Below are 20,330 nucleotides of genomic sequence, written 5' to 3'. Positions count from 1 at the left end.
GCATAAAGAATGGTAGCACAAATTACAAACCACAAAATCGAGTTTGAGATGAATCAGTTGCATCTCAGCTTCAATAGCATGTTGACTCTAGCAGAAGAGCACAAACTAGGCAAGCCTTATTTGAGAAACCGAGTTATCGGTCATAAAGAACACCATAGAATATTACAGCCAAGTTCAGTACATCACTCCACACAACCACAACCAAGCAGAAATGGAAGTTATGCTTAAAGTTGCAATATTGTGATCACACTAAATCGAAAATTTTGTTATACTCAAATCTTGTATTTGAGTCATTACTCAGATTCTTCTACCATATAAGAGTCTGTCCACAATAATCTGCCAAGCATAATCACTATACTCAACCACATCATGTAGAATGGTTTACCATTTTCATCCGTTCAGTCTCATTGTTCACTTCTTTTCCAGTTAAGGTAATCCGTTTACATGTGAAGATGAATGACTACTAACTGATGTACTTCGATTTTGACTCCACATGTCTACTTTGTAAGGGCAAATTCTGCTAATGTAACAAAACAAAATGTCTATGATACTAGGAAAACCTCAGCCTCGTTGATTGGCAGGGATATAGAGTAATCTTATATAGCAAGAACACATGACCTAAGTTTTCAATAGAGTTGGCAAATACAGAGAATATTATGCAAATAATCAGTTCCCTCTTTCAAAGTACTTACTGATTTTGCAGATAACACTTTTCAAGTGCCTCAGACAGAAAGAATTCTAAGTCTTTGGTGGAACTCCTGCTTTCGTAATAAGAATCTAATTCAACCCAGCACATTCACAAGTCTTGTCCAAAGATGAAGCACCATGAGGGACATCTGGGATTTGAGTTTTGCATCAGAGTAGTAAATTAACAATTCTAATTGACAGCATAGAGAAGAGAGTTAATGCGCAAGATATGCTAGAAGAAACAGCTTTTAGACTAGAGGGCACAACAATCTATTTTGAATGTCCTGTACTCCTGTTCTTGCATCCAACTCAAATAAACCAATACAATATATGTGTGCACATACAGACAAATGCACAATTAATTCAACAAGGACTGCCAATTAATCTAGTCACAAGTTATATAGATTTATCCATCAAACGAGAACCCATACAACTCAAGTTCATCCAAAGTATATAAGAATGTTACTATATGTTAAGGAGAGATGATGGCAAGTTTGTTCTGTAGGCATCATTACGAAGTAGCAAGAATAGACACATTCAGAATTTATAATCCTAAATTAATTCATGAGATACAAAAATATAAATTCATTCATGAGTTACAAATTTAAAGATCAACAAAAAATAAAGGAGAGAGCATTGTTGTAAACCAAAATTTTATTTCTAGTATGGTCAAGACTTATCAAAATGAGGAGGGAAACACTGTCAACATACCATTGGAAAATCTCGCTCAAAATCATCCAATACAGAAGGGATCAAAATGCTCGCCGGGCCATCTTTTTAGGTTTCTTCACATAACTAAGGCGAATTTTCTTTAGTTTTGTCCTCTTTCTAGCCATTTTCTCTGGAAACGTCTCCCTCTTCTTTTCCTTCTTGGCAGGGGCGGATTTCTTCTTTGCATATTTTGGGTGCACCATATAGGCCTTTGGTTCAACTGCCAAATCATTGCTCTCGGCTTCCTTATATAGTGCATTTGCTTTGTCAACCCGATTATGAGCAACCATTTTTCCTATCAACAAGTCGTACGTTTTTAACCCCGGTTTGCAACCATCCTCCTTCATCTTTGCAAAGACACTCATAGCATGATCCAGTCTTTCAATCCCACATAATATTTTCAAGAATTCATAATAGGTCTTCTTATCAAGCGCATCCCCAAATCCTGCAGATTTCATCCTATCAATCATTTCATCACCCTCTCCAACTCTTGCAGCCTGGTACAAGCTCCTAATAAGAGTGAGAAACGTTGTTTCATCGGGATTACAACCCCACTCCCCCATCCTATAAAACAGATTCAAAGCATCCTCTGTTTTCCTAATCTTACATAAGTTAGTAATCAAAACATTAAAGGTTTCCACGTCTCTAGGAACACCTTTCTCTTCCATTTCTAGCAACACATTTTCTGCCTCAGATTGAAGCCTGAAAGGATCCTTCTTCCTACACAGCTTACAAACACAATCAAGTATTGCATTATAAGCTGAAGCCCCAATTTCGAACCCTCCCCTATACATCTCCCCAGCTAACCGCTGTGCCTCATCAAGTTTCCCATCAATACACCAACCCCTTATCAGCATATCGCATATATATTCGTCCGGGAAGAATTCGCTAGCCAAACTTTTAACCATTTTCTCAGCATAGCTAGCAAATCCATGCTCACACAACCTAGAAACTACCAACTTCAAAGAATCCAAATCCCTCACTAACCCATAATCTTTCTCCATATTTTCAAAAAATGCTACTGTCTGAGTGGATCTTCCAGCCCTTACAAGTCTATCAACCATGGATTCTAACGTCTTCCTTCCCGCTAACCCAATCCCATCAATAAGTACATCCTGGGCAGCTTTAAAATCCTTTCTCCTACCAAAATAATCCACAAAGTAAGACACAACCTCATCATCGACCTTGAAACTTTCCTTAGACTTAACCCACTTGAAAAACCCTAATACTGTTCGTCCTGCATCTGGGGAAAGATTGAGTGTGGTAAGGATCAGGGAAGGAGTCAAATTGACATGGGAGAAAGAAAGATCGAGACTTTGTGGAATTGATAGAGATTCCGCATCGAGCTCCTTAACAAGCTCATACGAAAGAGACTGAGCGGTTGTTTCTTCTTGATCCCTTTCGAGTTGGGATGAGAATGATCTGAAACTGGTAGAATAGTGCGAAAATGAAAATGAATCATAATGGGGAAGCGGTGAAGTGAAAAAATGGGTTTTGGAAAGGGATAACTGGGAACAGGGAAGGTGGTGGGTTTGATTGGTCGCCGACAAAGAAATACAGCGACGGAGAAGTGTCCGGAGTGTTGATGGGGTGGTGATTCGACGCATTTTCAGTGTGTGTAGTGAGTGACAGAAAGAAAGGGCGGCGACGGCAATGGTGGAGTGTTAAACCCTCTCTTACTGCTACAGCGGGTCTGGGCTCTGTCTTTCGGTTTTGGGCCTTCCGGGTAACATGAAAATTGACGGGTCTTTCACAAATAGTAATTAGTTTTCCTGTACTTCTCCCCGACTTACAATTGCTATATTTCGGGTGCGCACGGGTAAATCTAGGAAAATATGCTTAATTATATAAATATTTCTATCATATTTACTATTTTAGTTATTTTTTGAATAAATGATATATCATTTCGCTAGTTAATAATTTTTACCAAATTTTAAGTTGGGAGAAGACACAAGTACCCCCAGACTATGACCGAAATCTCAGAGAAACATCTTAACTAAACTAAGGTCATATTACCTCTCTGAACTCATTTTGTATATAATATTGTACACCTTTTGGCATATGTGGCACACCCCTTGACTCCACGCAGTTGAGGCGCATGAGAGATATTTGGATGCCACGTAAACCAAAAAGGTGAACAAAATTACAAAAAAAATGAGTTTAGGAGGGTAATAGGAACTTAGTTTAGTTAAGTGTGTCTCTGAAATTTGGGTTATAGTCTAGGGAGGTACTTCTACCTTTTCTCTTTTAAGTTAGATACACCTAGATACATAAACAATTGCTACCAGATATATTTTGAAATACAAAATTCATAGGGAGAGAGGCGAGCGAAGTATGAGGAAGGCAAGCAAGATAGGAGGGAGGCAAGCGAGAAGGTCTATATATCCACAATAGATATTTGGAATATCAGATAAATTTTGGATACATTTTGAAATACAGATATAGACGAGGAGAGGTGAGCGAGAGATGAGAGAGGCAAGTGAGAGAGTTAAATATATGTGAATATATTGTATCTAAAATTAATTACACCTAATTTAGATTTCATGTGTTTGAGAAACATATATCTAGATAAGTGCAAACAAGATACAAGTATCCTAAGTTCGAATTCTAATAAAAGTAAGTTACTCCCAAACTAGTGATATTTATATTGTGTTTACTCATAAATCTATACGAAAGATAGCTCACAAACTTTGTGAAAAATATAAAATGCACTAGCAAATCTATTGTGTTTTCCATGGGCGAAACTACTCACCTAACCAACTAGTCAATCCTTAAGGGTCAAAAGGGAAGTAGGGATGGCAATGGGGTAGGGCGGGGCAGGTCTAAGTTTATGCGGGGCAGGGCGGGTTTAACCTTATGCGGGGAAGTTGCGGGGTGGGGCGGATTGGACTAATTTTTTTAAGAAATTAAGCGGGGTGGAGCGGGTGGAGGATTGAAATATTTTTCTCACTTTTCTTAATCTCTTGGCTCTTAACCGTTAGTCTATTTACACGAGTCACTACTGTTTTAACAAAATGGTGAGTTTTGACAAAATAACAACTAAGAAAATAATTAAACTAGATCTTCACAGTTTAAAAAATATAATAAAAGTTAAATTTGTGTACTGTTTTAGCAAATAACATAATAAAGAAAAGAAAAAAAAATCAATATAACATAAGTGGGGCGGGGTGGGGCGGGTTAAGAATAGAAAAAAATGTTGAGCGGGGCGGGTTAAGCTTCTACTCGCCCCACACCCGCCCCAATCTGCCCCATTGCCATCCCTAAAGGGAAGGCAACAAGTGGAAACTTTCGTAAATTTGTTACCACTCTTTCGTTTACTCTTTATTGTTTGTATAGTTTTTGATTGTAGCTAACTAAATTTTATTAGAACGGTAAATTTTGATTGGTTAAAATGAATATATTTTCTTATATATCTACTTCTTCTTTTATAATATAATTGTGTTTTGTAGTATGTAGACTTTCAATCTAACAAATATCCAATTGCATAAATATATATATATTTGAGTTGTAATGGTCATCGTTAAATTTATTCGTGGTATGCTTATTTTTTCTTTATTCAACATTATTAACTTACGTGTTTAATTTTCGATTATTTACATTCATAAGTAAGCTCAAATCTATTCCATAAGTAAATAAAGATAATAATATCATTTTACTCTATTTAAATTTGAGAAAGAGAAAAAAAGTTGATAACCTAAAGGGGTATTTAAGTCTTTTCACCTATATGATAATAATGGGTGGAGTGCAGGAGAGGTGGGTGGATAATTGAGATTTGAGAGGGAGATATTGGATGATGTGAAGATTGCATAAACTGAAACCAACTGTCTTCTTCTCCCGGCAACCGACGCTTCTTCACCGGTAGCGACATTGTACGGTAACTGTATCAATTACTCATGCTTTTCTCCATATTATACTTCCTTGCCGTCGTAAAAAGCACGTAGAACATACTTGATACTAGAGCCACTGATTGTGTTGATTATTTGTTTTCTGAGAATTCAATTGGAAAGCATTTGAGTATAAAAACCTAATTGAGATGTTTACTCTACTCATTTAACTTTGATTGGCTAAACAATGTGTGTGTTTGTTTTTGTGATTTCGCAGTTTTTGGTTAGGATTTTGAGAGATGGTGTTAGTTCAAAATTACATCACTCCGTGTCAGGCGTACTTGCCAAATGCATCTTCATCTCAGGTATCATTTTGGATTCTTCTTCCATCTTGCTTAGCATTGATAATGTATCTCAATTTTGAAAGTTCATTTTCACTTATAAAGGTGGATGTGATGCATCAACTGGGATGGTTTAGGAGTGGTCACAACCGTAGGGCTCCTGGATGTGTTATCAGGTCAGAGAATGTGACTGAAACTTCCACTTCCCCTTGCCAAGGTTAGATTAATTTCGAATTTGTAACAGAGTCCTATCGAGCTGTCAAATTAGTTATTATCTAAGAAGGCCCTGACTAAAGAAATGTTATGTGACTGTGAATTTAACTTTAAAGTTCAATGACTTTACTCAGAGGGTGTCTTAATTTTTTTTCTAGTTTTATGATGACAGTCATAGGTAAAGTGAAGGAACAGTACACAGTTTCATAGTTCATATAGAATTCTGTGGGGGATCCCATCAAACTGAGTGAACAACAGTCTTATGCTGAAAAATGCAGGGATGTTTAGTTCAATAGTGTAATCTCCACTAGTTTTTATATGGTTATGTTAATTCGGTTCTCTTTAACCTGCTATTTTGATGAGCATAAATGGAATCATCTTCCAGGTAGAGGAATGATTTTTAATGATGAAGAAAAATGAGCCCAACATTGCTGTCTTATAAAGAATTTGAAGTAAATTTAATTCTAATTTGAAGGATAAACATTTAGTAATAATGCATGAATTGGTTGATATTAACACCTTTGCATTCATGAACTGGGATGTTGTTTGTTGGATGACCTTTTGTTTGAGTTCTCTTATCTTGAATTAAATGTCATCCCAGATACCTGATATGCTCATTATAGGCTCTCGTTCTGATTATAATAGTGCTGGCAGTTTATGATTTTGTCCCATGTTGATTGACATTTTGGCACCAAAGCTGGACCAGTCACTATTTTCCTCTATACGTTTCCTTACAGATAGACTTGGGAGGCGTCAATTTCTCGCAGTGGGACCAACAATTGCCCCATTGCTGCTGATGACTTCTCAGATACCAACATCATGTAAAAGTCTTTATGCGGCATCTTACCCTGTTAATTCCCTATACTTTTGTTTTAATGTTTGACAAAATGAAGTTGTGATGCATTTCTCACAGTCACAGTTCCATTCATGTATCTTGTTGATTCTTTAAATTTTAATGACTGGTATCCTAAGAGTACACTCTTTGATATGGCTCAGTTGCTGCAGAAAATAAGAAGGGATTTCTGCCTGTCACGGACAAGAAGGATGGATACTCTTTCCTCTATCCTTTTGGGTGGCAGGTCATTCTTCACTTAATGACTATAATGTTCTCTGTTGGTTTTCTTTTACGTTTGTCTTTTGTTCTAATGTCATAGTTGTGTAAATAGTTTGCTTGGGAAACAGGAGTATGGAGCTGCATTTGTGGGTTTAGCAATTTCAGATCTTCACTCCATAAAATAAATTTAGTCACCTTCTATAGAATTTAATTAATTTTTTTAGCAAATTTCTGAATCACTTAACCCCCTTATAAATTAAACCTGTCTTATCCATTGATACAATTTTTTCTTTAGCTGTTTCTTTATTCATTTTCTACCCTTACCCAGGAAGTCGTTGTTGAAGGTGAAGATAAAGTTTTCAAAGATGTTATTGAACCACTAGAAAGTGCTAGCGTAAATTTGGTACCAAGCAGTAAAGAGGACATACGGGATTTTGGTTCGCCACAACAGGTTTGTTAAAATTCTAGATCATTTATCCCTGACATTTACATGAAAAAGGCTTCATGTAACTGTTTGGATTATTTTGCCCAATGGAAACTTAGATTTTCAGGTGGATTTATTAATTGTGGGCACTCATGAATGTGTCCTAACCAGAAACTATTTGTATTGCAGGTTGCTGAAACTTTAATAAAAAAGTTTTTAGCATCGCCTTCTCAGAAAACAAAACTAATTGAAGCATCAGAGGTGTGTATTTTGATATTTCTTCCATTACTGAAAATTTGTAACTGATCCTTGACTGCTTGTCATGCTGAACTATCATTGGTGTTACTGTTGAATAAACATTTCAGAGCCTTAGCATCTTTGATGTAACTCACTTATATATCTTCCTTCTGGATTGAATCATTTGGTCAACATATTTTGATGTTTTATGCCCTTAAAAAAATCCATTCGGCCTTACAAGAAAGAAACCTTATGTATCGTGTAGCTACATTGATGCAACAACAACTAAATCTTAGTCTTAAGCTTGTTTAAGTAATTTGTTTTCTCTGGATCCTTGAACTTAATACAAGAAGCAAAAAAAAAATTGTTAGCTCAGTGTTACTTATGTTAGAAGGAACATGATTTAAAGTTACAATGTGGGGAGCCTCTGTTGCGGTTTCCAATGAACTTAAAACAAGAGGTAAAAATGTTAATATGGTCGATTCACAGAAGTCAAGTTGCAATTATTTCTTCTTCTTTATACTTCCTATCTTTTTTTTCCCCTCATTGTGTAGCAGTTTGCAATAACAACATACCTAGTACATTACCGCAACTGGTGTCTGGGGAGGGTGAAATGCTCAAGGTAGAGAGGCAGTTTCCGATAGATCCTCGGCTCAAGGAAATCGTTTTTCAAAGAAAGTTTGAAAGAGAAGCAAGGATAAAAGGCTAAGATGAAGATGTTGAAAAAAAGAAAAGTAGTAACAGTATATTAAGGATAACCCAAGTGAAAGGAATATCAGTAACAAAATTGAAGCATAAGTAAAAACAATTACCATTTTCAAAAAAAAAAAATTGAAGCATAAGTTAATGCTAGTATAATAGTAATAAATCAGATAAGGGTACATACAGATGTTCTATACTGGAATTCTGCTCTACCACTGTGCAAAGAAAACGCTCTTCTACCTACTAATCGTCTAACACTATCTTCCACATTGATGCTTTTCGATCTAAGATCATGTCCTCAGTTAGTTGCAGATGTGTCATGTCTTGTACAATCACCTCTCCCCTGTGCTTCCTCAGTCTACCTCTACCTCTCCTCAGACCTATCGCCGCCAACTTCTCAATCTCGTTTCCCGCATCTTGTCCACCACGACAGCTACTCCCACATTCCATGTATATCTTCATTCCTGTACTTATCACTTCTAGTATGCCCACACATCCATCTAAAAATTCTTATTTCTTCTACCCTCATCTTCTGAACAAGCGAATTCTAGATGGGCCAACACCCCACCCCGTACAACATAATCGGTCTAATTCTGTGTAGCAGTTAGTCCTGAAATTTTCTAGTTTTAGTTAGGTAAACCAATTCAGAAGTTTTGAACTTTTCTTTGAAAAGCATATATTTCTCTCCATCTTTTTACAGTTCATGTTGTGACATATATGAGTTTGTGCACTACTTTGACTGGTGACCTGTGTTCCAATTTTCTCATAGCTCTCTTGTGGCACTCAGGTCTATTTAGAGAGCATGAGTATAGGAAAAATTTTGGTTTACAAAAAAGCGGTCTCTCTTCAAATCTCTACCAAGGAATGATTCCTTTTTTTTTTGGATTAGTACCAAGAAATGACAAATAATTAACAATTAAATTGCAGTTTAGCCGTCATGAGTCTGTTGTCCTCCTAATTAGTTTTAAATGCCAACCACTTCACAATTCTTGGAAAATATTAAAAGCCATCTTGCGTTGGATAAAATTGCTAGACTAAAAAGGACTAGTTACTATATGAGATCTTGAATTATATCTACTAAGGATCAGCTATTGACAATTTGTATCATGTAAGATAAACGATGTTATGATCAATATTTATGATTCAATTTCTAGATATTCTTGGATTGAGGTCATAAATTGCTTAGATTGGTTTCACTGGAGTAAAGTTAAGCTACTTCTGCCACTGCTGTCATTATTAGAAATGGCATTTAGCTATTACAAGATAACTTATTTCTATATGTTGGTACTGATCATCTCATTGTCATATTTGAATACATCACTAGGAAATATGACAAGTAATCCCACCCAGTTCTTCTCCCTTTTGCAGTCTTTCCCGGAGGTAATGAGATTTTTTTTTAAAATGATAAAAACTTCAACCTACACAACTCCCAACGAATGAAGGAGAGAGAGATAATAACTCACAGTCATGAGGTGAGAGTCATAATATAATCGTCTAGCTCGTCTTTCACCTTTGTACTAATGAAGGGAATAAAGTTTTAGCCTATCAAGGAAAGACAGTTAATCTGATGCACATGGAACTTTGATATTGCCAGTAAACAGCTTCACTTTTCTACCTGCTTTACTTCAACCGTGTATAGATTCTTCATAAGAACTGGTGAGGCTTGGCATTTGTTTTTGCCAAATGATAAGCATCTTCCTGGTGCGCACTACTGACTCAGGACATCATGGCTTTTTTAGTAAAATGAGAACTGGGATAAGATTCATCACGTGATTGCACAACTCTGCAAGCTATTATTTTCCTTATATGTTTACTACTTTTTATCATGTTTGTACTATCTAATATCAGCTTTTACATAACCATTGGATGTATCTAAATTTATTTCGGGATCATTGTCTGATCATTTTGTAGCGCATCATTGATGGAAAAACCTATTACACGTTTGAGTTTGTTGCACAAGCCCCAAATTATACTCGGCATGCCCTCACTGTAGTCTGCATTGGCAATGGTATGAATTGTATCTTAGGTTTTAATTGATGATGTGCATGCTATGGAGAATGTTCTACTTCGCTGGCTTGGTTCTGGAATAGAACTTGGTTGCCTGCAAGTTCTTAAATTATTGTAGTTAAGCACTAACTATTTGAAAGATGCACTAATTTAAATCTCGAGGACATTCCTCTGAACCTGAAAAATGGCATGCAGTGATTTTTCCTAACCTGCGGAGTCGTCAACTTAGCAAGAACTGATTTAGTCTCCTATATCCTCATATAGGATAATATGATAACATATATAGATAGATTTATCTACATCGACAATAAGGTTTATTAGTTTACTTCTACCTCAAAACTCATGAATCATGCAAGTGATCTGCCATCAGTGACTGTCTTTGTCGTCAGCATGCTAGTAGATTAGGCCTTCTTTCCCGTCAGGGATAACTAAGAAAGAAGTGAATTATTAGAAGAGAGTTCAAACCCCTTAAAACTAAAATGTTGATGCATTCAATAGTTGTTATTATATAAGCAGTACAACTACTTCTATCAACTGCTATATTTGTTCTGTTTATCTGCCCAGCCTGAGTGTTTGTATCTATAATTTTAAATCTTTCATGCACCAAGAATCAACTGTATGGTAAGATATAATAGTGATGACCTCATGGATGTATTGAACTTACGAGAAACTTGCCATAATTTGAATGTAAGGTTAATGCCGGTCAGCCCAAGACTTCCCTGGTTCCATGTTATGCGTATCCTGATCCCCTCCTCCTATTGTTTTTGCTGCTCATTGCGTCTAAAATCACTGTCTTTCTTCTCTGCTTTTACGTGGACTTGAATATGCATAAACTTCCTAATATTTCAATTTGAATGGTGAATCGTAATGCAGGAAAGTTCTACACATTGACAACTGGTGCAAATGAGAGGAGATGGGGGAAGATGAAGGATAGACTACACACTGTGGTTGATTCCTTCCAAATTTTCAATGTTTAGTATACTTCAATAACACTTCCTTTTTTTGTTGTTAAAATCCCAGTTTTCATCTTTAAATAACTGCGATCAGAGGTTGTATAATTAATGTAGATATGAGTGTTGTGCCTATTCTCACCCATTGCTTGTCAAAATGACAGTACAGATTTTATGGCAGCAGCCTTTGTAGAATACTCATTGTTCTATTTCAATATCCCTGTTTTTTTGTTTTCTCTACTGCCCCCATAGTTAGTAAGGAAAACCTTCTCTCCGAACGACTATTTATCTTTGTGAAAATGAACGAAGATGACAAAATCTCACAAGTTACAGTAAAATTTCATTAGAGCACATTATTTTCATGGCATGTATAAGCCTTGAAACCATGCGTAAAAGGCTTTGTGATTTGTTTTTACCATTCACAGCAAATGTGATCTAAATTAACAGATAAAGAATGACAATGGCATGCAATTCTATTCATTATCCAAAGCATGAACTGCATGATTCTTCTATTATTTCTTTCAACTTTCTTTGACCCCATATATTCTCCTGTGGTCTTTCTTTATTGAGCCAAATTCCTGGTTGGAGCTCATAAGGAAATGATGATCTTAAAAGAATATGTACACATATATTAAGTTACCCTCTAAATAAAAAGCAAACTTTGTGTCATTTTCATGGGTACAAGATCATGTTTCCCTGTTCCACACAGCAATTTTTTCATGTATAATAAGCATTACTTTATCAAGGTTTCTTTCAGATGAAGCATGCCATCTTTAATTTATGCCCTTAAACATCATTATATGCCATAATGCTGTCACTAGATAAAGGGCCAAAAAAGCAAGAAAAAGGCCAGATTAGGCCGTTTCATGGGATCCCCATTCACATTAGCAGCCACTAGCACAAACTCCTGTTTAATAATATATGATTAGTTATTAATTAAGATTAACTTATATGTACAAATCATGTCCTACAATGTTTCAGCTCGATATATCTTTTAGATGTGTCAAAATTGGTTCAGAACAGCACATAGTGATGGCTAAATATATTGTATTAAATTGTCCACTTTTTTGTAATTGGCATAAACTTTGTATTATAAAGGCTCTTTCATAAACAGAGACATACAATGTATGAAAGATAAGAAGCAAGGGTGTCCCTTGCTTATGGTTTCTTTAACATGTTCTACAAACACTAAGCACCTTAAGTGTAAGCAATAATCAACCGCACATACGACTAAACTAATAAAAACATTGTAAACTTTTATAGATATAAATTCATAATCAATTAGACCTTTAATATTTTTAGAGAAATTTGATTTTTCAAGCTAATGTCTGGCGGAAAATCGTTACATCTTAGCACATCCCTTTTCTTATTACTTGTTAGGGTTGTTTGTTGTGTAACCTCTTTTCACACAAGACACATAAGAAAATGTGCAAATAAAACACAGTAAATTTTTGTAGGATTATTTTCTTTTATTCAATTTATACTTTCATTTTCTTTTATTCAATTTGTAAGCGTACACAAAAAAATATCATTTCCTCGTTTTGTGGCTCTTTTGACAACACACGCATATTTACATGACCCTTAATTAGTTTAATTATATGAGGTGGGGATAATTCATTAATGAATAGTATCATATTTGTTGAGATAAGGGATCAAGAGATAAATTAATACTATTTTTTCTACCGTCCCTATTCTTCGGGTGTGTATTATTAAATTTGTTTATGTGTAATAACTTACAAATCACATACAAGATATAAACTGTATTAGATAACTAATGTGCAACTAACTAGATCAACTAAAAGAATTAACATCTAACTTTCGTTATATATATTATATCACATGTTACACCAACTTAATCATCCTTACGGATTCTGAATTAATGAATTGATATATAGTACATGCAACAAGTTATCATGGGGTTCAAGATGAGGCTGAGAATCATCATCATAGGGCATCCCACAAGTAAGTGACTGTCAACTTCATAAAAATATGATAAGAAATGTGCTTGAAATTCATGATCATCAGCAGAATCAGTATACAGCTAAGTATTAAACACTTTTTAATATAATAATTGCCATGCCTCTTCATTGTGATTGGATGTACCCATATTTTTAAATTCTGTGGTATATTCACTACCACTTCTCATTGTCGTGTGTTTATCATTTAGAGTAACTTCACAATGAAGAATTTATTCTCCACATTACATTCCAAAGGGAAATAACTTTTCCATTATACGATTTTTTTACCATATTCATGCTATTCCATTGCCTCCAAAACGAAAAAAAAAGTACACTAGATATTTTGTACGAATATTTGTACACAACCCCACTCGTAAAAAAACAAAATAACAAAGAATTTTAACTTATATTCACTAACAATGTAATTAGGGGTGCACGTCATTGAAAATTATACTTACACAAATAGGATAAATATAAATTCTTTTATATGTATAGAGAGAAATTATTGAATCGATCTCTTTGACATAATAAGTGAAAATCATTTTCATCCCCAACTTTGATTTAAAAATCAAAATCCCACCTTAATTTTGAAAAATAGTCATTCTTGAGGCTCTATTAAAATAAAATAGGTCGATATTGAACCCTGAGATGAAAATCATGCCTCCGTCGTCAAAAAAAGCAAATAATGGAGAGAAGACATCACGGTGGCTATTGTTCCACTTAATTTCTTCAATTAAATCACTCTTAAGATCTTGATTAACCTTTTGATGTAGTTTTGGATTAAGCACCTAAAATTTAATTGGAAAATTAACTGTCTTAAACACTTTGATCAACTAATTTATGAAATATATGTACGTTTTTATATACAACATATACACTTCGATCATGTCGATAAAGTAGTTGGCCGAACGGATATATATGCATAACTAGCCTATTTAATTTGCACTAAAACAGTTAACAAATAGACAACATAGTCCATCCATATTAATTAGCAAGGCTCTTCTTATCTAACCTGTATATATTAAAGAACTATTAGTATAATTTGAGCTTAATTATTCCTTTGAATTGGAACAAGTAGTTATTAGTCATGTTGTAACTTTATATTATAATATTAAATAAATACAAAGGTAACCTTAACAAATCTAATAAAGTAAGAAAATAATCAACACAGTCCCAAGAGAGAATCCATGCAAATTATGTGGTGTAGGTAGCTAATATTACAAATTTTAAAGGAGAAAACTTGGAAGAGAAGTTGTAAATACAAAAATTATATATATAAAGAAGAAAAAAAAATATTGGTGGTCAAAGGAATAATTACTCTTCCCTGTCCACTTATGATATATGTAATATATTCCCTTCCCTTTGCAATTCCTACATCATCATATTATTCATATCACATTAAATTAATCGGAATTCAAAATAAATATCGAACACATACCAAAAGTAACAAATAATCAGAGATGCCATATTTCCTTACAATATTCCTCTTTCTTTATCAAGCTTTTAGCCATATCTTTTTATCGAAAGATCCAAATTTTGATATATCATCCCAAATCCCAACCATACACGTTCTTGGACAAAGTTTATGTACGGATATGCTGTTTGGTTTTTCATGTAGCTAGTACAACATGAGAAACACAAGATTAATAAGTAGTACTAATTGGTACTAATTAACAGGCAATGTAATTGTGTCAAATGAACGTGTTGAATTAAAAGCGATTAAATTAATAAACGATTCATGTTTCGAGTCTTTTTAAGTTTTCTTGAATTAAAATTAATTGAGTTAACTAACAAGTGGATCATAACCAAACACTGACTCAATGTATTCTCCTTTTTAAATTTTTCTTTTGGAAAAGAAATATGAAAGCTAATTAATGTGATTTTTTCTTTTCAATTTGTAAAAGATAAATTATAGATTCATTCAAAATCAATAGCTTGGCTCAAACCCCGTAAACATGCTTAAAAATATTCATTAAATAACTATAAACAAAGGCAATTCAATAAGATCAATCGTTTAAAATCAAATTTTAATGAGGGTCTTATTATTTTTTATGAAAAATCATATATATTGTTATTAAGTGTATTTCTTTTTGCTTTTTGAAATATGAAGTTATCAATAATCTTATAGTAAGGGTTTAGAGGGAGTGAAAAATTGGGTCCCATACTTCTTTGCCAGAGGTCTTGGCCGATTCTAGCCTCATAATGGAAAAAATCTTTCCAAGGAGAATTTCCCTCTTTAATCAATCTTGTGTAACACAAATTTGAAATTAATTAAGAATGTCAATACAAATATCGAATACTGAGCGTAAAAAATACATAATTAAAATTCCAAAAGCCCGGACTTGTTTTAATGTCTTGACCCTCTTATCGGTTCCGATTATAAAAAATAGATTCCGAACCCAATTGATAAACAAAACAAACTGTGGTTGAATTCTATAGTCAAAAAAACGATTAAAATTCTAGTTTGTCCGTTTTACGAATCATGTGCCAACTCATTATTGAACGTGGACGTGATAAATTACACAAAAATGCACTACATTATTAGTTCATGGAAGAGGTGAAAGGAATAAATAAAAGATGAAATTCCGTTGGGAGCGTCACCGCCATATGGTCATATATATGAGCTTTGCAGTGTGTGATTCGAATTTAGTTGGGACTTCAATGTGGACTCGAAACACAAGTGAAAAACAAAAAAAAAAGGAACAAATAAAAGATGCGAATTAATGGCTAAAAAGAGAAGAAGCTAAGGCAGGTTGCATTTGATTTGGATGGTGAAAACAAAAAAACAAAAAAACAGTGAATATTGGATATTCAAATCCTGAATGCATCTTTCTTTTTATATAAACAAATGTGAAAAGGGAGAAAAGCTTTATTATGTATGTGTATATATAATTATATAGAAAAAAAAATTATTCTAGTAACTAGTACAATTTTTTTATATATAGATAGCTAGTTAGGAATTAGATTTATATACCATATATAATTTTATTCCTCAATCATTTGTTTGTTTCTCTAGCACATTGTTGTTTTGTTATAATTATCTGATTATAAACCAAAATTCTCATAAGCAATAGAGAGCGCAAAAAGAATCTCAGTAGTTTGTTTGCTTTACTTTAACATTTCAAAAGGCAATGCTTTCTAGCTAAGAATTAATAGAGAGCACAAAATAAAGCTAACAAGAATAAAGTTGATAAAAGGGACAAGTTCACAATTTATCATTAGTTTTAGATGTTTAGGAGAGTATAGAAGGGTTTAAAAATTGTTTAGGAGAGTATAAAAGTTTTTTGTTTATATTTAAGTAGATCTTATGAGGATCTTGTTTCCTCAACATGGATTAAGGTATATTACTCTCGTGATGTTATACACATTAAATGGATTTTTACCACTACTTTTTTTTTCCTCAAACTTTATTTCGTAGAGGATATAAAAATAGAAGTAAGTAATAGTTATGTTGGATTTAGTTATATTGGTTACTGACATTACTTTTTTATTGACTAATTGGTTTGTTATATTAAAATGATTAGAGTGTATTAGAATATGAATAATATTAAATATGTTTTATTAGAATAGAAACAACTCGTATTGTTTGTATCATAGTTAATTGTGTATACAACAACAACATACCCAGTGAAATCCCACTATGTGGGGTCAGATACTTTCTCTGTTTTAATTTATTTGTCAGATTTTTTTTACTAGCTCAAAGTCTACGTAAACAAAGAAAATTATTGATTTAGAATTAAAAAGTTATCAACGAGAAGATACATTCTTTTTAGAATACACTTAGAAAAAATTAGACAAACAAATTAAACTGAAGAAGCACTGCCAAGCAGAGTTCTCACATGCTACAAATAACTACTACTGCACTTAATTACCCTTCCGTTTCCCACAAAAAAGAATACTACATTAACTTACTCATAGGTGTATTATACTAAAAAATGAATAAGAACATTTAATTTGACAATTAACTTTTTAAGTACTGAATTAAAAATCAGTATTTAATAATAATAAATGTCATTACATATAGTTAAAATACTATTGGTGAAAAACATTTTGTATCATACTAAAAACAAAAGAGTAATAATTCGTGTACACTATTATTTTCTCTTCTAGATTAGTTTTGTGGTATATATTTCTTGGATTCTCATATCTTTGTCATTAAGAGTAACTGCTATTACTAGACACTAATCACATGATAATTAATGAGAATTTGAAACGTATACTCATTTAGTAATATGATGACTACCTTAGTACCCGTGATAACAATTGATCACTATTCATCAGTTACTTGAAACGGATTACAATTAGTTAATGGTCATGATATGAAACCTTATTAAATATCTTTTCTCGTCTACCAAATTTATAACAAGACAATGCAAGAACCAAGAAACAACACCCCCTAGATTTACAAGTGTTAATATAGGACAAATACAGAAGAAAAAACAACTAAACATGGAAGAGCATAATTATCTTAGCCGTGAACACTTGCATGCTACTGTTTACACAAATATAGCAAAGTTCACATAAAAGAGTTAAGAACCAAATGAGTTCACATGTGACATTAGATCTAAAAATTAGATTTTGGAGATTATAGCAAGGTAGGCATAAAAAAGAGCAAATGGAACACGATTAGTCTTTCATAAGAAACATAGAAATTATATTGCTTTGGATATGCAAAAAGGAAGCTGTGTACAGTGCATACTTGCAAGAACCACACCAAAGACAACAAACAAATTCCTAAAGCATAAAGGGACCAAGTGAACGGAACCTTTGGTTAAACTACTATCATTCATCACCCCTACGACGAACTTAAAAGTACTACTGCTATAGCATTACTTATAAACAAGTCTGATCGATCACTCGTAGGAGACAAAATTCATTTTTTGAGATCAAGAAAGACCAGCAGAACGCGCTAACAAACCAACACATAGAAAATAACCAAAAAAAAGCATTCAAGGAACCCTAGAAACAGCCTTGCAAATCAAAGGTTGTTTCATTTCCAATGACAATTTCAAACACTCGGACAAGTCCACGCTGTTATCAGAAGGAACCCATTTAAATTCTTGAAGCAACTGTGCTAGCCAAAGCTGAACAGTAGCAAGTCCCATTGCCTTACCCGGGCAAACTCTCCTCCCAGAACCAAATGGAGCTAGCCTTAAATCAGAACCCATGATTGCTACATCTTCTTCCAAGAACCTTTCAGGCATGAATTCTTCGGGTTGTGGCCATATCTTTTCATCATGGGTAATAGCCCACATGTTCACCATTGCTGTTGTTCCGGCAGGGATAAAATGGTGACCAACACTTGTATCATGAATTGCAAGCCTTGCCCATGAGAGTAATGGACCAGGAGGATGAACTCTCAAAGTCTCTTTCACTATGGCTTGTAGATACTGCAGATTAGGCAAGTCGGAATCACATACAGCTCGATCAGTTCCAACCACAGCGTCTATTTCACTTTGAACTTTGGCTTGAATATCTGGATGCAATACCATCCTGGCAAGAATCCACTCTAACAAGATGGCAACAGTATCGGTCCCTCGAAAGATCATTTCCTGAAGAAAAACAGTTTATTTCTTTGTCACAGAATTGAAAGCTGAATCCAAATCAATAAACAAAGATATGATGCTGAAAAAAAAAACAGTTAGAAAAAGACCTGAGGAATATCAGCACTACCACCATCATGCATTAGTTAAAGCTAAAATTATTCAGATTCTTCATCACCAAAACACAAGAAAGAGACAATTTAACAAAATAATTTTAGCATCTATGCAGAAGAATCAAGTAGTATTAAACACACAACCATCAAACGAGTGAAGCAAATGAAAACCAAACATAAAACTAGGTTTAGTATGACACGATCTTAAACACATTCTAAAAAAAGAAGCACATAAAATTATAGACTTTTAAATCTAACAAATGAATATCAAAATAATTCGAAGGACAAGATGAACGATAGAAAAATACCCAAAGAACAGCAATCATGTCTGAATCACTGAGTTTATTTTCCTTCTCCAAATCAAGCAACACATCAACAAAGTCATGAAAACCTTCATCTGCAACATTTCCAGCATTTTTCACTCTATTTAACCTGTGTTGTTGAATGATTTTCCCAACAAATATATTCACCCGAGCAACAAGTTCTTTGCATCTTCTTCTAACTCCTTGTAAATCTAACCACCCCAGCAGAGGAAAATGGTCGCTCCAGTTGAATATCCCAAGCAATTCATACCCTTCACTCACTAAATACTCCAACTCTCGTCCATCTTCTCCATTGAAATCATAACTTTTACCGAAAACAGTCTTCATCACATTGTTTAGTGACCCAAAATGCAAAACCCTTTTCACCTTAGCATGTCCATCTGTCTCCATCAAACTCGCAATTTCGGTCACCATCTTTCTACCTATCTCACTCCTGAAATCCCCGAAACACGCTATTCTCTTCGGGCTGAACAAATGGGTGGCTGAAATCCTTCTCAAATTCCTCCAATACTCACCATACGGAGCAAAACCCATCGCTCTGTGAAACAACAGTTCATAAGCAGACTCCTTCACTGGTCTATCAGCAAAAGCCGAACTATTAAGTATTTCCTTCGCAGTCTCAGGATTACTAGATATTATAAAACGAGTAAACCCAACTGAAAACGCCATTAACGATTCAGCTTTCAAGCCATTAGAGAGCTTTGCAAGTAGTCTATGAGTTAACGAACCAGTGAAAGTTAAGACCAACCCGAGAACAGGTAAACCAGAGGGTCCAGGAATAGAGACACGAGATTTAGAAAAAGACCAAGCAAGACCACCAGGGGTAAGCCAGAAGGCGAAAACTGCAAGAAAGAGGAGAAAAAATAAAAGAAGCTCTAAGTTGAGCACAGTAGTTGAAGGAATGAAGAGAAGGGAGTATTCAGAATACATTTCTGAGCTTCAAAGATTGCTTAGTTTATGCAGGTGCCGAGTAGTTAAGATGTGTATTCTGTTTGGAGAGAGACAGAGAGAGGAGAAGGTGGCAGTGGAGGTGTGGAGAAGACCAAGAGCGTGAGATAACGGTTAAATAGAGAGTTAAAAACAAAAATTAATTATACTTTTTAATAAATTATTATTTTATATATTAAAAATACTGAATGATACTATAACTTTTTTCTTAAAGAACTATATATTTGGAAGGGAAAAAAAAACTCTTTCAAGTCTAGTTTATGAGGTGCTTTTAAAAAAAAAAAAAGAGTTAATT

The 20,330-nt window shown here is 34.2% G+C and overlaps 3 protein-coding genes across 6 annotated transcripts; 1 reads left to right on the top strand and 2 right to left on the bottom strand.

Moving 5' to 3' along the window:
* Positions 1–526: 526 nt before the first annotated feature.
* On the bottom strand, positions 527–3,106 carry LOC125858483 (pentatricopeptide repeat-containing protein PNM1, mitochondrial). The gene is made up of 2 exons (XM_049538273.1): positions 1,399–3,106; positions 527–836 (listed from the first exon to the last, which is right to left on the bottom strand). The coding sequence occupies exon 1, from the start codon at positions 3,003–3,005 to the stop codon at positions 1,440–1,442; it is 1,566 nt and encodes a 521-aa protein (XP_049394230.1). The 5' UTR covers positions 3,006–3,106; the 3' UTR covers positions 527–836; positions 1,399–1,439.
* Positions 3,107–5,141: 2,035 nt separating this feature from the next.
* LOC125860991 (psbP-like protein 1, chloroplastic) lies at positions 5,142–11,384 on the top strand. 4 transcript variants are annotated; one of them, XM_049541052.1, is made up of 9 exons: positions 5,142–5,267; positions 5,500–5,587; positions 5,669–5,780; positions 6,514–6,597; positions 6,773–6,855; positions 7,159–7,281; positions 7,444–7,515; positions 10,105–10,201; positions 11,074–11,384. In XM_049541052.1, exons 2-9 carry the CDS (start codon positions 5,522–5,524, stop codon positions 11,175–11,177), a joined length of 741 nt encoding a protein of 246 aa, XP_049397009.1. In that variant the 5' UTR covers positions 5,142–5,267; positions 5,500–5,521; the 3' UTR covers positions 11,178–11,384. The 4 variants fall into 4 exon arrangements, with proteins under 4 accessions (XP_049397009.1, XP_049397010.1, XP_049397008.1 ...); XM_049541053.1 differs by having other exon boundaries at positions 5,148–5,267; positions 5,511–5,587; XM_049541051.1 differs by having other exon boundaries at positions 5,148–5,272.
* Positions 11,385–17,742: 6,358 nt separating this feature from the next.
* LOC125860990 (cytochrome P450 78A5-like) lies at positions 17,743–20,115 on the bottom strand. Its single transcript, XM_049541050.1, has 2 exons — positions 19,073–20,115; positions 17,743–18,660 (listed from the first exon to the last, which is right to left on the bottom strand). The coding sequence occupies exons 1-2, from the start codon at positions 20,015–20,017 to the stop codon at positions 18,058–18,060; spliced, it is 1,548 nt and encodes a 515-aa protein (XP_049397007.1). The 5' UTR covers positions 20,018–20,115; the 3' UTR covers positions 17,743–18,057.
* Positions 20,116–20,330: the final 215 nt, after the last annotated feature.

This window comes from Solanum stenotomum, chromosome 3 (genome assembly GCF_019186545.1).
Source record: "Solanum stenotomum isolate F172 chromosome 3, ASM1918654v1, whole genome shotgun sequence".
NCBI classification, from domain to species: domain Eukaryota; kingdom Viridiplantae; phylum Streptophyta; class Magnoliopsida; order Solanales; family Solanaceae; genus Solanum; species Solanum stenotomum.
This window is presented reverse-complemented; position numbering and strand designations above follow the sequence as displayed.